The 13,583-nt window shown below is 47.9% G+C and overlaps 4 protein-coding genes across 4 annotated transcripts; 2 read left to right on the top strand and 2 right to left on the bottom strand.

The window, feature by feature from the left end:
* Positions 1-775: 775 nt before the first annotated feature.
* Positions 776-1,201, top strand: Triagg1_8650 (uncharacterized protein; the record flags this gene model as incomplete). The annotated part of the gene is made up of 1 exon (XM_062903520.1): positions 776-1,201. The coding sequence occupies one exon, from the start codon at positions 776-778 to the stop codon at positions 1,199-1,201; it is 426 nt and encodes a 141-aa protein (XP_062752460.1).
* A 602-nt stretch (positions 1,202-1,803) lies between these two features.
* Triagg1_8649 (uncharacterized protein) lies at positions 1,804-4,109 on the bottom strand (the record flags this gene model as incomplete). Its single annotated transcript, XM_062903519.1, has 2 exons — positions 1,804-3,641; positions 3,911-4,109. The coding sequence occupies 2 exons, from the start codon at positions 4,107-4,109 to the stop codon at positions 1,804-1,806; spliced, it is 2,037 nt and encodes a 678-aa protein (XP_062752459.1).
* Positions 4,110-4,917: 808 nt separating this feature from the next.
* Positions 4,918-5,967, top strand: Triagg1_8648 (uncharacterized protein; the record flags this gene model as incomplete). Its single annotated transcript, XM_062903518.1, has 3 exons — positions 4,918-5,039; positions 5,109-5,328; positions 5,818-5,967. The coding sequence occupies 3 exons, from the start codon at positions 4,918-4,920 to the stop codon at positions 5,965-5,967; spliced, it is 492 nt and encodes a 163-aa protein (XP_062752458.1).
* A 4,011-nt stretch (positions 5,968-9,978) lies between these two features.
* Positions 9,979-12,706, bottom strand: Triagg1_8647 (uncharacterized protein; the record flags this gene model as incomplete). Its single annotated transcript, XM_062903517.1, has 4 exons — positions 9,979-11,845; positions 11,895-12,155; positions 12,212-12,436; positions 12,516-12,706. 4 exons carry the CDS (start codon positions 12,704-12,706, stop codon positions 9,979-9,981), a joined length of 2,544 nt encoding a protein of 847 aa, XP_062752457.1.
* Positions 12,707-13,583: the final 877 nt, after the last annotated feature.

Raw genomic sequence — 13,583 nt, 5'->3', positions numbered from 1 at the left:
ACGAGCGGTGATGCGACCGAATCTCCATGTGCAACACGGCATATCTGTGTAACCTCGGAAGCAAAGCCCATCATATGCATACGTTCATCTCAACCCAAACCGTCTCCGCATCCCAAACGCGGCAAATCTAACGTCATGAACCCGATTACCACAAGCACAAATCGCATCCCCCCTTCCAGCCGTGATCGTGATCGTGATCGTGATCTTTGGCCCCAGACAACACCCCTGCCCGGTGAAGTCACCATTTCTGCCTCCCGCCCAGTCAAATCGGTGCCTGTGACTAGCGACGGCTAATTGCTGTCCTCCCACACTGCCAAGACACCTCATACGTGACGCCACATTTATGCCAGCTCCCCAATGCGATCAGCCACATGCTGGAAGTTGACCTCAGCCCAGAGCAATAGTTGTGGGGGGAGGATGGAGGAACAGAAGCAGGACCCAGAGTCGATCGAGGGCCGGGTCCCTCCCTCGACGGGAATTTTTTGCTCCGAAGTCTAGTCTCAGGGTAAATTAAACCTGAAAGGGCTTTTTTCTTGCCTCCCTTGCATGTAAATACAGTTTGCATGTTTCAGAAATCTCGCTTCTTTTTAAAACGGTGCATCTTGCTCAATTCTTGTTTCGTTGTAAATCTCCTGTTGTTCAGTCAACAAGCCGTCCATTTACATGGCTATATATACTGCATCCACGTATACAACCCTCCCATAAGCAACCTCTACCACCAACCCATCAATTACTCTCATCCGTTTGAGTACTCACTCATCTTCCACTCAACACCATGAACACCGCCAGCACCACCACCACCTCATCCAACATGCTCTCCGTCCCATCCTCCGCCTCCTCCTCCTCGGGCATCGACATCAACCCAGCCCGTCCCGCCTTCAACTCCCAACGAACCCAAGACCGCCTCCGCGAAGGCGAAGGCCTCTACGCGATGCTCTTCCGCAGCGACAGCAACAAACTGCAGCGCGGCCGGAAATCCGTCTTCAAAGAGACCGGCCTCGACGACGACAGCGCCAGCGACGTCACCGATGTCTCGTCGCTCAGGTCGCCTGTCGCATCGCCATCACCTTTGTCGCCCTCGTCGACGACGTCGTCTCAAGAGCCGTCTCCTCTGCCGCCGTTTCCGTCTCTCAAGCCGGGGCCGCTGGAATCATGGTATGTCTGGGCTGTTCTTTCTGCGTGTCTCCGCTCGCGATGGTGATGTTAATGGTCATAAAGACATCCTTTTTTTCTTTTTGGTTTCTTCAAACGATGAAACATCACGAATGCTGGTCGGATTGATAACCGGCCAATGACCTCATGACATGGATGTCATGTCTATCGCTTACCCAAAACAGTACCAATATAATACATCATTTGCTGGAGTAAAACGGGCAATCCTTGAAACGAACACTGCTTGGAGGCTCAACTTTTACGAGACCTCAGAAGAAAGGGGTAAAGGGGGACATACATGTTTATGGTGCAATGACATCATTATATGTCTAAGACATGCACATGTGTATATACAACTCTTTCATTCATACTTGGGAAATATGAACAAGCTTCATTCCATGATACTACAAACTCAGATAGGGGTATATAAATATATCCATACGATCTAACGTAAAAATACACCGGTAAAATACCAGAGGAATAACAATTCCGTGATATGTATGATGAAAAATCGCTTCAATGCCTTACAAACATGTGAATCCCAAACGCCAAGGCCGTGCAATCTAGCAGTCCCAACATCATCAATCATGACAAGATGGAGAGAAAGGGTATAGAGAAGAAATGAGTAGAACGAAGAAAGGCAAAGAGTAATCACATCCTTTCCAGCTCCTCCTTGGGTACCGTGCCAACAAAGGCATGGCTCAAAAAGTGCAGCCAAGTCTTGTTCTTTTCCTTCTTGCTCTTCTTGTCGCCTTTTCCCTTCTTGAATGATGATTCGGGCTCATTGTCTGCATATTCGCCATCTTCTTCGTATGCGTCCAGCGTTTTGCCTTTGCTTCCGCCTTCTCTCTGGCCCATTCTATAGGCTAGTTTCAGGTAGCTTTTGACCGTCAAGTCGGGCAATTTGTAATGTTTGTCGTCAAATGTGCTGTACTCCACTTCGTACTGAAACTCCCGCGGATTTGGCTTTCCATGCTTGGGTTCCTTGTGGTCGTGCTTGCCTTTGCGCCACTTGGTAATGTCGACGCCAACATCAGGAATGTCATCGTTAATGTGAGTGAGGTTGGCAAAGTATTGCGTGTAGCCGGTCAACGTGAGGAGCTGAGGGTAGTAGGCGGGGCCAGGGGTCGAACCCTTGGGCGGGTCGAGAGGAATGGCTAGGTCGTGGTCCTTGGGTGGCCTGCGCGCCTTGTCCTTCTTCTTGTCCTTCTTGTGCTTCTTCTTCAGAATCTCAATCAAGACTTCTTCTGGGTCCTCGTAGTCGAGGGTGTCCTCCGGGAGTGCCAACGCCGTGGGCGGGTTTGCCTGATCGTATCCATCTCGCCACACGGGTACGTCTTCGATTCCAGTAATATTGTACTCAAAAATGCGAAGTGTAGGGAAGTAGTTTGGCACAACACTTGGCGTGATGAGGGAGAGTTGGTATCGCTCAGCGTACTTGCCGCCGATCTTACCCAGCTTCTTCTTCTTCTTGTCCTTCTTCCCCTTCTTCTTTTTCTTGCCCAGATCCGTCTCTTCCTCATTGGCTTCATTATCAAAGCCACGGGTAACCACCTTGGGCAAATCAGTCCACGTGTTCCGCAGTTCTTGAAGATAATCTTCTTTGGACGAGATGGATATTGACTCGTCTGGGGAGCCACGTGTACGGACTTGGTCGAGACCAAGCTCCGGAGTCAGTTCCTTCTCATCTTGGAGCAGGAAATGATCAATGTTCATATGTCCATAGAGAGAGCCAACTACAACGTCGCGGTACTGCTTGAGCCACAGCGTGTACTTTTGCCAGCAAGTTTCGTCCCAGTTTTGCTTGCTCTCCGTCCGAGCGGGTGGCACGTGGCCCATGAGAATGGCCTTGACTCCTCGTTCCCTCAGGATCTGCAGCTGCACGCGCAGCCAGTCCATGTGCTTGTAGCCGGGCTCCGAGGGGTGGGCACAGCCATCCACGCCGGCATTGCGATCGAAAAAGTACATCGTGTTCAAGCTGAAGACGGCCAGCTGGTCGGGAATGACCTCGACGTAGAACCAGCCGCCAAACGCAAAGGAATGGCGCTGCTCTTCGGGGATGAAGCGGCGCCAAATGTCACTGTAGGTTGCGAACCACTTGTTGGGCCCCGGCAGCATGATGTTGTGGGGGAGGAAGTCATTGTTGCCAAAGGTAGGCACAATGGGGATCTCGAGCCCGTGCTCGGGAGATGAGAAGGTCTCGACAAACTTGTCGGCGATGATATGGTTCGTCCTCAGGATCTCGGGCTCGTGTCGAGGATTCTGCTCGTCGCTGTCGTGCCTGGCCGAGTCGCCCGTCCAGATGACGAAATCGATGTCATCCTTGATATTCTCCTCGATCCAGGTAAAGGTGGCGTTTACCAGCGAGAGGGGAGTGTCGCAATCCGTCTTTTCGGCTCCATACGATCCAGCCAATCCTTTTCCTCGGTGGCATGCGATGCCTTCTTCGGTGGATGTGTGCACGCGATAGAGCTCGTCAGGGTGGAAATCTGCACCAGTTATCACGGTCAGCCCAGGATCTGCCAATCATGCCAGATCGATGCAATGTAGCATCAGCTAATCAAAGAGACAAGAGTCGATTGGTGGTGGGCACCATGACAGAAGAAGAAAAAAATAGATGCAGCGTCGCATGCAAATTGGAGAATACAAAGGTAGCGGCAGATAAGGAGGAAGCACCAGTAGACGCAAAGAAGTTTCTGGTGTGCCAATCGCAGGCGGGCAAGACTTTTTAAACTTCACACAGCGCAATGCAACGCACCTGAGATATGCAGGAACCGGCCGCTGAGTTTCCGCTGCTGCAGTGGTAGCGCATCGGATTCGGGCTCGATCGGGCGCAGAACTTGCTGGTCGAGGCGAGTTGCTGAGGGCAGGGCGAGAGATTTGGAGGTCAGAGATGCAAAGGCGAGTAGCATCAGCTGGTATGGCCGTCGATTGAGGCCGCCGCGTTGGCGAGGCATCGTGGGATGTCGTGCGTGGTGATGATGTTGTAGGTTCAGGTTCTTTTTTTTTCCCTTGTAGGTTCGGAGATGCCGTCTGTGTGTAGGTGGGCCGAATAGGTAGAGAGCCAAGAGTCCGCCGATGAGGAAGAGGAAGAAGAAAGAAGAAAAGATTTAACAAGGCATAATAAACCAAAGGAATAAAAACGCAAAGAAAAACCGTAGGAATCGCCCCAAACTCAAAGATGCATCGTAACTCAACTCGACATCAAATGAAGATTTTTCTAGGGGTCCAGGGGTTGAAATTAATTCCTTTGACAGCGTGGTGTGGCGGGCGCTGAGGCTATGAGGTCATCGGTGCCAATCAGCTGGGGATGATGCAAACGGTTGGCTGCGTCTGCCTGCTGAGACGAGACAGTCTGTGTCAACTGAGGAATGGATGGGCAGGATTTGGGAGTCAAAGAGCAAGTAACGTGATGAAATGCGTCCGCGGTTAATGCTCGTGCTCAAGATGAGAAGAAAGGTAGAAAAGCCTTGGTGTCTCTCAGCCAAAAGGAAATAATATGGGGAGCCGAGACAGAAGAAACGAGGCTAGACCCGAGTCATTCTCGACAATGGGATGATGCGCCAGCTCCGGGGCCCTGCCTATAATATACTATGGAGGCCCAGCAACGACACCACAGAAGCAAAGCCGTCAGCCCGCCATCGTGATCCCATCGCCATCCAGCTCCCGGCGTAAATCGCTCTTCCCCGTATTCTCAGCCCCCCGACGAGAACCTCGATGGCCCAGCCCAGCCCAGGGTCCTGCTGATCCTCCCCCCTCCAAATTATGCCCGAAGATGCTCTGCATCCGGCTCCACAGCCGCAGCAGCGCTCACGACCGACCAACCAAGCGACCGAATCTCCAAACCTCATCGCCATCGGCTCTGCCCAGGGAGGGGCTGCTGAGCCGTTTGTCTGACTCTGGCGCGTCTCTCCCCCACCACGATGGCGAGCGATGCTAGTATAACATGCGAGTAGCAACATCGGCCTCCTTTTACACTCTCGCCGTCTGCGCCTAGCTCCCGCCCAGAGCTCCGAGCTGCCGGACGCCTTCTTTTTTCGTCCTCATCGCCAGAGCCAATCTCGAGTCGGGCCCGGCTCCACGTGCGGCGACGAGACGCCATCGACGAAAGGCCTGGGTGTCACAGCCGTAGCGAACAAGCTGCCAGAGCGTGAGCACGCGACTGTGTCTTCGCATGTGAGGGGGGGGAAACTGGCCGCTTGTTTTCTCGGTCTCTGCATTTTCTCCCTATTGCTCTATTCCTGTATGCTCCATTTATCGCCATCCCGCTCTCTCCACCTGTTGTGACCATGTCGTTCGATCTCTTTCTCCTTTGGAACCAAGCCTGTCGTACTGTTGAAGATCGTGGCTGCGCACCTGCGCTCACCTGAGCAGTTTTTTTGGAGTAGGCGGATGACGCCCGCAGTTGATCTGAGGTCGCGTGCGCTAAACGACTTGCGGTTGCTCAAATCCCTTGGGGCTATTCAAGGTTACAGCAGGCTTGAGTGTAAATAGGGGTCCATCGACACACGCATGTCTGGAGGCATCTCAAGGTCTAGATTGTCGCTGCACAGGTGATGTCATTTTGCCGGAATATATCTGCGGCTAGAGCGCTGTCAAAAGCGACGACCTGTTCATTCTGTCCAACCTGGATATATACGGCCTCCGACTACTAACATACAGTAGTCCAGTACTACCATGATGCAAACTGTCAACTACTGCATCAGCCCCTCATCTATTATCCATCTGGCCAATACACCGCCGACGATAAAAGAGAAAGGAATGACGCTCATGTGTCTCACCACCAATGACCACCATCTTGGGTCGTTATGGTGAACCCTGCAGGCTTAAGATGCACATCTCATGTTACCCCAACTCTGTCCATACCTCCTCTTGACCAATAACATAACTAACCTGCATCTCACTCAACCTCTCCAATTCAAGTGCTTTGCCACTGTGTCACCTTTCAGCTGCTCCCTTCACCGCAACCCAGCCGTCAACGAAGCCCAATGTGTCTCATTCCTGGCTTGGCGCACCCTGAAATCATGCTGTACTGCACACCCACCGTTATACACCATAAATGTACACCGAGACAACATGACGATGCTATCTTGAAGCCTCCATCGCCCAATCTTGGTCTTACAAAGTGTCCCATCAGTGTATCCTGTACTACATAAGTACTCTGTAAGCCCCGCCACAAAGCAATGCTGTACGAGTCCAAACAAAACTTGTACGAGTTTCGGCACATCACGAAATCCGCTAGTCCTAGAATGGAATCCCAAGCCCACCATTTCTCTTCAATTTTTTTTCTCTTCCTTTTTTCTCTTTTTCTCCTTTTCACATCACGCAACACCCTCAACAAGAGCACCTGATTCGGGTGTGAGGCCTTCTCACCATATCCGTAGATACGTCGCAGTTGGAGGATTCAAGTTGCTAGACGAAATATTTGCCGCACGTTTGAGGGGGGTCATAGATTTTTTTCTCTGTGATGGCTCCCCATGGTTTATCGTGGCTACATGATTTATTTTGCTAGTGCCAGCTTTGAGGTTGTCGCTAGGAGATGCACCGTGTGATTATGCCTTCCAGTCACCATCCGACTCCGTAAATCAATGTATTGGATGATGCACCGTGTAAACGCTCGCTGCAAGAATTGCCGTGGCTGGTTCAATGACTTTGAGATTGAGTTCTGCGAGTGGGGAGTGAAAATAGGCCACAGAACGATGGTGCGCCATGGCCCGTTTTAAGCGTTTACCCTAGAGGGCAGTTTGGATTCTTCATTTCTCTTCAACAATCGTGAATAAAACTCTTCGGATGGTTGAGACAGATGATCAATATTAGCCAGCTATGGCTGAAGCCATCGCAGGACTTGGGAATATGTTTGCAGCCTTGATGCTGTTTATGCGAACCGATCAACTGAACTGGTAACCGCCGATCTAAAACGACACTCGACTGCTATTTAGTGTCCTTATATACCTGTTTGGATGCAGTAAATAGAGCTGCATCCATCCTGTTCATGTTTGCCGTATTTTGCCACAGAATCCGCTCCCCAATTCTTCCTTTTCCATCTAAATGTCCGCACCGATACTTCGAGTTATAGGCCCCTGCCTTGAGCGCATAGTCATAGTTCCCATATACAAAGAACTTCAGACCTTCCTCTAGGGCAATCTCATAGATGCGAATTGCCCAAAACATTTCTGCCTTTTCGCCAGTGTTGAATCCATCAATATTAACAAATGCTCCGTAGCAACCGCGGAGACCGTTATGAAGAGTTGTCTCGTTGGCTGGGGTCCTTCGAACAGTTCCACATTTCCGAGTCCGTACAGTTCTTGAGCACGTCGAGATGAAGCGTTACGGGTCAGAACCCTGACCGGATATTTCTATCACTGACAAGACTTCTGACAATAGGCATCCCATGGGCACCCGTGCCACCAATCACAAGTATTTTAGGGGCGTGTTGCGAATCCATCGTCAACGTGAGTGTTGCCACATGGAAGAAGTGTACAAGCAATATACTGCTGCAGCAATAAGTGTTGGGCCGAGTAGACCCCTGCTACGGGAATATATACCGTCAATCGCGAAAATAGTCTCCGGCCTGTGTTTTTGCTATGCAGAGTTATCTTTCAATGTCTCCACAATCACTGCAGTGCTTTGAAATCAGACGCTGCAACAACATAATCTTCATGCTACTAAGTGAAGTCCACCAGCACGCAAATCTTTCCTGATTACTGAATATTTGTCGTCCCATCTGATTGGTTTCTTGAAGATGGGGTTATCACTCTCTTGTTATGGTTATGGGTGACAGTGATTACTCTTCTTATTTCAGTATATGCCTTGTAGATCTGCTTGGCACTCGCTGAAACTGGTATCAACACTCAGTGGCCTGAGCGCATTATGCTCAGTGAAACTATGTTCCCTTTTAGTAGATGATAACCAATTGCATTTGTCACGTTTGTGGCCTGGGCTTTTGCTGCCCGAGTGCTATGTTGAGTGATCGCTGGTCCGCTGGACAGCTTTGTAAATGTTTCTAATGTCGAGGCCGTACATGAAAATGGCAAAAGTTGACTTCTAGTGCTAGTACATCCGGCAAACACCCCTTAGTCAGGGCCATGTGTGTATCGGAGAAAACGATTGCCACAGTCTGGAATATTAAGCAACTCGACGGCGTAAACTACTGAGTACAATGAATCATTAAAGAAGGATCAAATAAGAGACGTTTCCATAATGTCTTTCGCGAGAAGCGGGGTTTATATTTTCCAGTTGATGATCGCCAATAAGTTTGAAGTTACATCTTAGGAGATGACTGAGAAAGAATCTGCCGGAATACATCCTTACAATTCTACTAGAGCAGTAGGCAGCCAGCAGTAGTCCGGCCACTCCGGTGAACGTCGAATTACCCTGCAGTACTATAGCGGGAGAGATGTACCGCCTTTGCACAATTTTGAGGGGACAGGTTAAAGTCGTTGATTGCGGGGATAAAACGGTTGCCCTTCTAAGCAGGTCTGCGATCTATTGGAAGATGAATTCTAGATTAAAGAGAAGATTGATGAAGACAAAGAGGTTAACTGTCACGGTGTACACCGTCATCACGCGGTTAGATATTCTGTCAAATAAATATAAGACGGTATACTTCTTGAGCGAGTGTGGAGTTTCACTTTTGCTTGGATTTCAGTCTGATATATTCAATAATGACTGTATTTAGCTCCGAGTTATTACACGGAGGAAGGAGATGTTTTGTTTCTTTTCGTGGTGTTTTAATTCCAGATAAAATGATCCTCAAATACTGCATATAACTTTAACTATTATCCGCTTCAATTGTCGTTAATCGTAAATTACCATGTATCGTCGATATGTGTACTGAGAGGGAGCAGAAGGGGATTGTAGTCGCACCAAGTCTGAATACTTTCTATCATAAAATAAGGTCACCTTATCAACAATTCGGATGCGCTTCCGTAGCTCAGTTGGTTAGAGCTTCGTACTAATACTAGACGTCATACTCTAGCCTTGGTAATGCGAAGGTCGCAGGTTCAAGCCCTGCCGGGAGCAAATGCCCCAGATGCGTTATTCGGACTTCTTTTTTTGCTTTTTATACTATAAATCGTACGACATCGCTTTTCTCCCTTGTATCATTTGTCAAGGCCTTTTGTAGAGTCAATTTTCCTTTTAATATAGAAACACATCATAATAGGTGAATGACTAATGAATTGCACTAACCCGACCGGCCTTCAAGGTTCTTTTACTTCTTTATTTTCGACATATCTCAATATATCGACCTATGCCAATTGGTAGAAATATCTATAGCCTCTCTACGTATAGTTGTTTGACGACAGGCTCCGCGTTTACTACACTTTCGACGGAAGTTTCCTACCTAGTGTTTAAAATAGGACGCTTGACACGTTGATATCTGTTGTAAGAGCTGGTAAATTACTTGAGTTTTGACAACCTGCCCACAAGACAACCTACGAGACATCTTAATATAATTTGGTTCCAATGGCATAAAGAAGTTGTGATGGAGTGGCAAGGAAGCTATCTAGCATTTCGTGTCGCAATTTTCTCACTGTATCGAAAGGCATGGATGGCCCAGAGGGGAACTTTATCAAGCCTTCGTAATTACTGGCGGCAATTAGAAGTATATATACCTACTTTAATTCCTGGGAAGAATCCTTCGCCTAACATTGAAAATCTTAGAATCATACCTCAGCGCGTTGAAGTCCTGGTATTGTTCTGGTTCTTTGAACCCTTCCAGAAGTAAACATCACAATTCTATTCACTTTAAGAAGAGGGAATAAAGCAATATAAATGAGATGTCAGTCTAACTACTCTGGGTGTTATCGCTTAATGCAGCTGCCCTTAAGCGCGAAACGATGTTCGATTGTACAGATTCCGGTTTATATCCATATTCATGATATGCTGCTTAGTGACATCCTCCGCGGTGTTGACCGGGAAAGACCTTGTGTAAACCCATCCACAGATGGTATGCGCTTTTAATATGTCTCTTTGCACAAGAGGCATCTTGAGCTCCACTGATTCTCCTCGTAGCCACTTTTTAAGCGCACCCATGGAAAAGTTATCGGAGACCCAAGGATCCGAATCTTCAATCTTTCGATAAGTAAGAATCTCAGTTTGAATAACTGCCCAAACGAGACCGAGTTGTGGATTTCCGCAGGGAAAATCAGGATCCGCGTGAAAGTCTTCCAGCGGACACGTAGCCGTAGATATTGTCGAAGCATTATCGCCTTCATCGCTGTCTTCACCCTCATCGCTGTCTTCACCCTCATCACCATCAACATTCATAGAGTTGAGTTGATCTCCAAGGTCTGGCTGTTCACTGGCTTCGGTATTTAGGCAGTATATTTTGCCAGATTTGGCTAGCTGCAAGATTCCACGCATGCAATGCCATCCAATCTGGCATTCGGGGCTCCAGCGATCTATAGTTGCGGCTGGGACTGTTTGCATAAAACCATCAGCGTCTAATCTTGCATGATGACACCCAGTCGCGGATGTGAGCCCTAATATTTCATCGAATGATACCTCCTCCTGTAGTGAAACATTTGCTCCTAGCCTTAATAGACAGACTAGCATCGCGACGGCTCCAAATAGCGTTTCGCCTTGGATGCCTGAATCTGCTAAATGGTATGTCAATACCACTATCAAGTGAAGGGTTCCAAGTGATAGTTTGGTACCGCAAGAGACGCAGTGTCGAATGAATAGTCCGCTGGGGCGGCCGATATGGGGTATATAATCTCCAGGAGCGAAAAGCTTCATCATGCTGTGACAAACAGCCTGAACGGAGCTGTGACAAAAGGGATGTTTCCAGTTAAAGGGAACGCGGTATTTGCCACGTTGAAAGAGATGGCGAATTGCTGGAGAATCTGCATCCCATCGACCACATGGATCTTTTTCTTCTCCAGGATACGCATGTGTGTCGATAAAGCTGGAGCTGACGTCTCTTGGGCTAACACGGGTATGTGAACGTATAATAGAGATTACCAAGCTATCAAGGATTGTATGTCCCATGATGTCCTCGTAATTTTTAGCGACCGGATATTCGTCTTCAATATACTCGACAAGTGTATTGAGCAGAGAACAGCACGTATTACCGCCATCCAAGTAGGTAGCTGCGAGGTGGTAAGGGTGTAATTCTTTGAGAGACTCAATGAATCCTCGATCTAACACTTTCTTTAAAAGAATTGATTCCACCAATTCTATGTTCCCAGCCATTATCGCGAATCTCAAAGACTCTAATTGCAGTGAACTCGGATCTGTTCGCAGTGACTCGGCGATTAATGAATTAGAGACTGGTAAATTCTCAGGTGATGAAGAAGTGAATGTGTTTTCCGTAATTGATTGTTGCATTGACTGGGGAAAGGAATGGTCGGTACGTTCCGCCAACGACCACGGCTTCTCCAGAGGGTGATTAGAATTGGTCGTCATCTCATCTTCCTCTCTGCTAAAGTATAGGTGTTCTCTGCTGACATGAATAACCCATCGGCAGTGCTGCGAAGGCATAGGCAAAAACGTTGCTTCGTCGTGAGACAGTAGAGGCGAAGGTGCAAAACCGATCGTTGGAGTTGCAGGCGCCGAGGAGGGAATCACTGACGGGCTAAGAGTCAATTCTGCTATCATATCAAATGTCCACATCAGGGGCCCGCGTCCCCAGTATTTGGCTGTGACGAAAGTGTGAATCCAGAACTCGTGCATATAATCTATCATGGCTCTGTCGTGGATTAGCGCCATTTTTTCGAATACTGCTTTAATATACTTACATGCGATCTTCTTTGCCACATTTTAAAAATAACTCTTTAAATTGTCCCTGCAAGAATAGGTTTGACAGATCTTGTCTAAATCTTTGACGAATAAGCTGCATCGATGGCGACGCCATGGCTTGTGGGGAAGTGCCAGTGGTATTCTCTGGGCTGTTGACTGTTATGTAGTTCGGGGTAATGGCCGCAGCCGGGGAGGAGATATCTAGCTGTCGGAATATCAAGTTGTTGAAAGCGCTATAAGGGAGCCTCCATGAACTTAGTCTAGAAATAGTTATTATACTTATCATAAGGTTGAGGAACAAGATTCAAGGACTAACACTCCTGGTACCATGGGCTCTACCACATGGCGACGAATTTTATCTTGGAGATATCTCTTGAGTTGTTTCTTATCCACGGGTTTGCCTTCTTGAAGTGTAACATCAGAAGTGCTTGTTCCAGCACGAGTCCTTTTGCCAAGGGCAACAGTAACATCGTCTTTCTCACGATTCAGTATGCGCCTGCGAATATTCCATTTACGAAGCGAATATTCGAGTTGGTTCTGTCTGTAGATTCGACAGTGTCAGCAATGAATCATATAGTGGGAGACAAAGTTTGCGCTGAAGAGGGGGATGCACAACTGACGCGATATGGAAAGAATATTTGTCCTTCATAAACTCGACCACTTGGCGCATCACCATACGCTTGCCGCCGGGTCCATAGTTTCCCGTATATAATTCGACGATGATAGGCTTGAGCTTTTCCAATCGTTCTGCAAATGGCAAGCTACAAAACTTGTCTTCGTCGGAGCGAGGGAGCAAGTCATCGATCTCCATGACGAACGAAATTGGAATCAACAAGACTGGAAATGAAGAGACAAAAATGAAGAGACAAAAATGAAGAGACAAAAATGAAGAGACAAAAATGAAGAGACAAAAAATGAAACGAAAGAAAAAGAAGAGAGGAAAAAAGAAGAGAGGAAAAAAAAAAGAAGGGGCCAAAAGCGGTTGGATAATTTCAGAAGAATTTTTGCAGGTAAAATCGAGTGTGGGTGTAGGAGCAAAGCTTGCTCGTGGCGGGTCGCGGCTCTTTATATCTGCCTCGTTTTTTCGACATGAAAGGCCCAATGGTGCCTAAACTCAGCTGTAAGCTCATTTTGGGAAACATGACTCGTACAAGGCATCAGGCTGGGGCATCGTTGCTCCGGGCGGTGACGTGCTATTGGTGTTAAATCGGGATAGGCACGCAGTATCAAACAAGCAACTGGACCTATGAAAAAGCAGTATGCTCGAGTACAAGTAATCCGTGCGTCTATCGACAGTGAAGATACAGGTACCTTAGTACTAAGGGTAAGGCGACAAAGTCGGTGGTGACGAACAGGTACCTAAGGTCGCGACAGCCTGAAGGATCACCTAGTAGTACTACCCGGTACCTACCTAGGTAGGTACATGTAGTTGATCGTCTTGGGGGGACGAATCGAAGCCTGTGTGGTTTTTTTTTTTTTTTTTTTTTTTTTTAAAAAAAAAAGAAATAGCAATAAAAATGCTCGCTCCGGTACCATTCAAACCCTTTCGGGTCCTATTGTCAACCATATATGCTCAGCTGTCACAGTGGGAGATAGCATCCCTCATCCATACCACCCCAGAGGTAGTATTGACGAGGCAAGAGGTTATTTGTAGGTATATGTAGTTAGTAGGTACCTTAGTAGTAACT

Source organism: Trichoderma aggressivum, assembly GCF_033847375.1.
Source record: "Trichoderma aggressivum f. europaeum strain CBS 100526 chromosome Unknown scaffold_043, whole genome shotgun sequence".
Classification (NCBI taxonomy): domain Eukaryota; kingdom Fungi; phylum Ascomycota; class Sordariomycetes; order Hypocreales; family Hypocreaceae; genus Trichoderma; species Trichoderma aggressivum.
The sequence above is the reverse complement of the archived record's forward strand: the minus strand, read 5'-3'. Positions and strand labels throughout refer to the sequence as shown.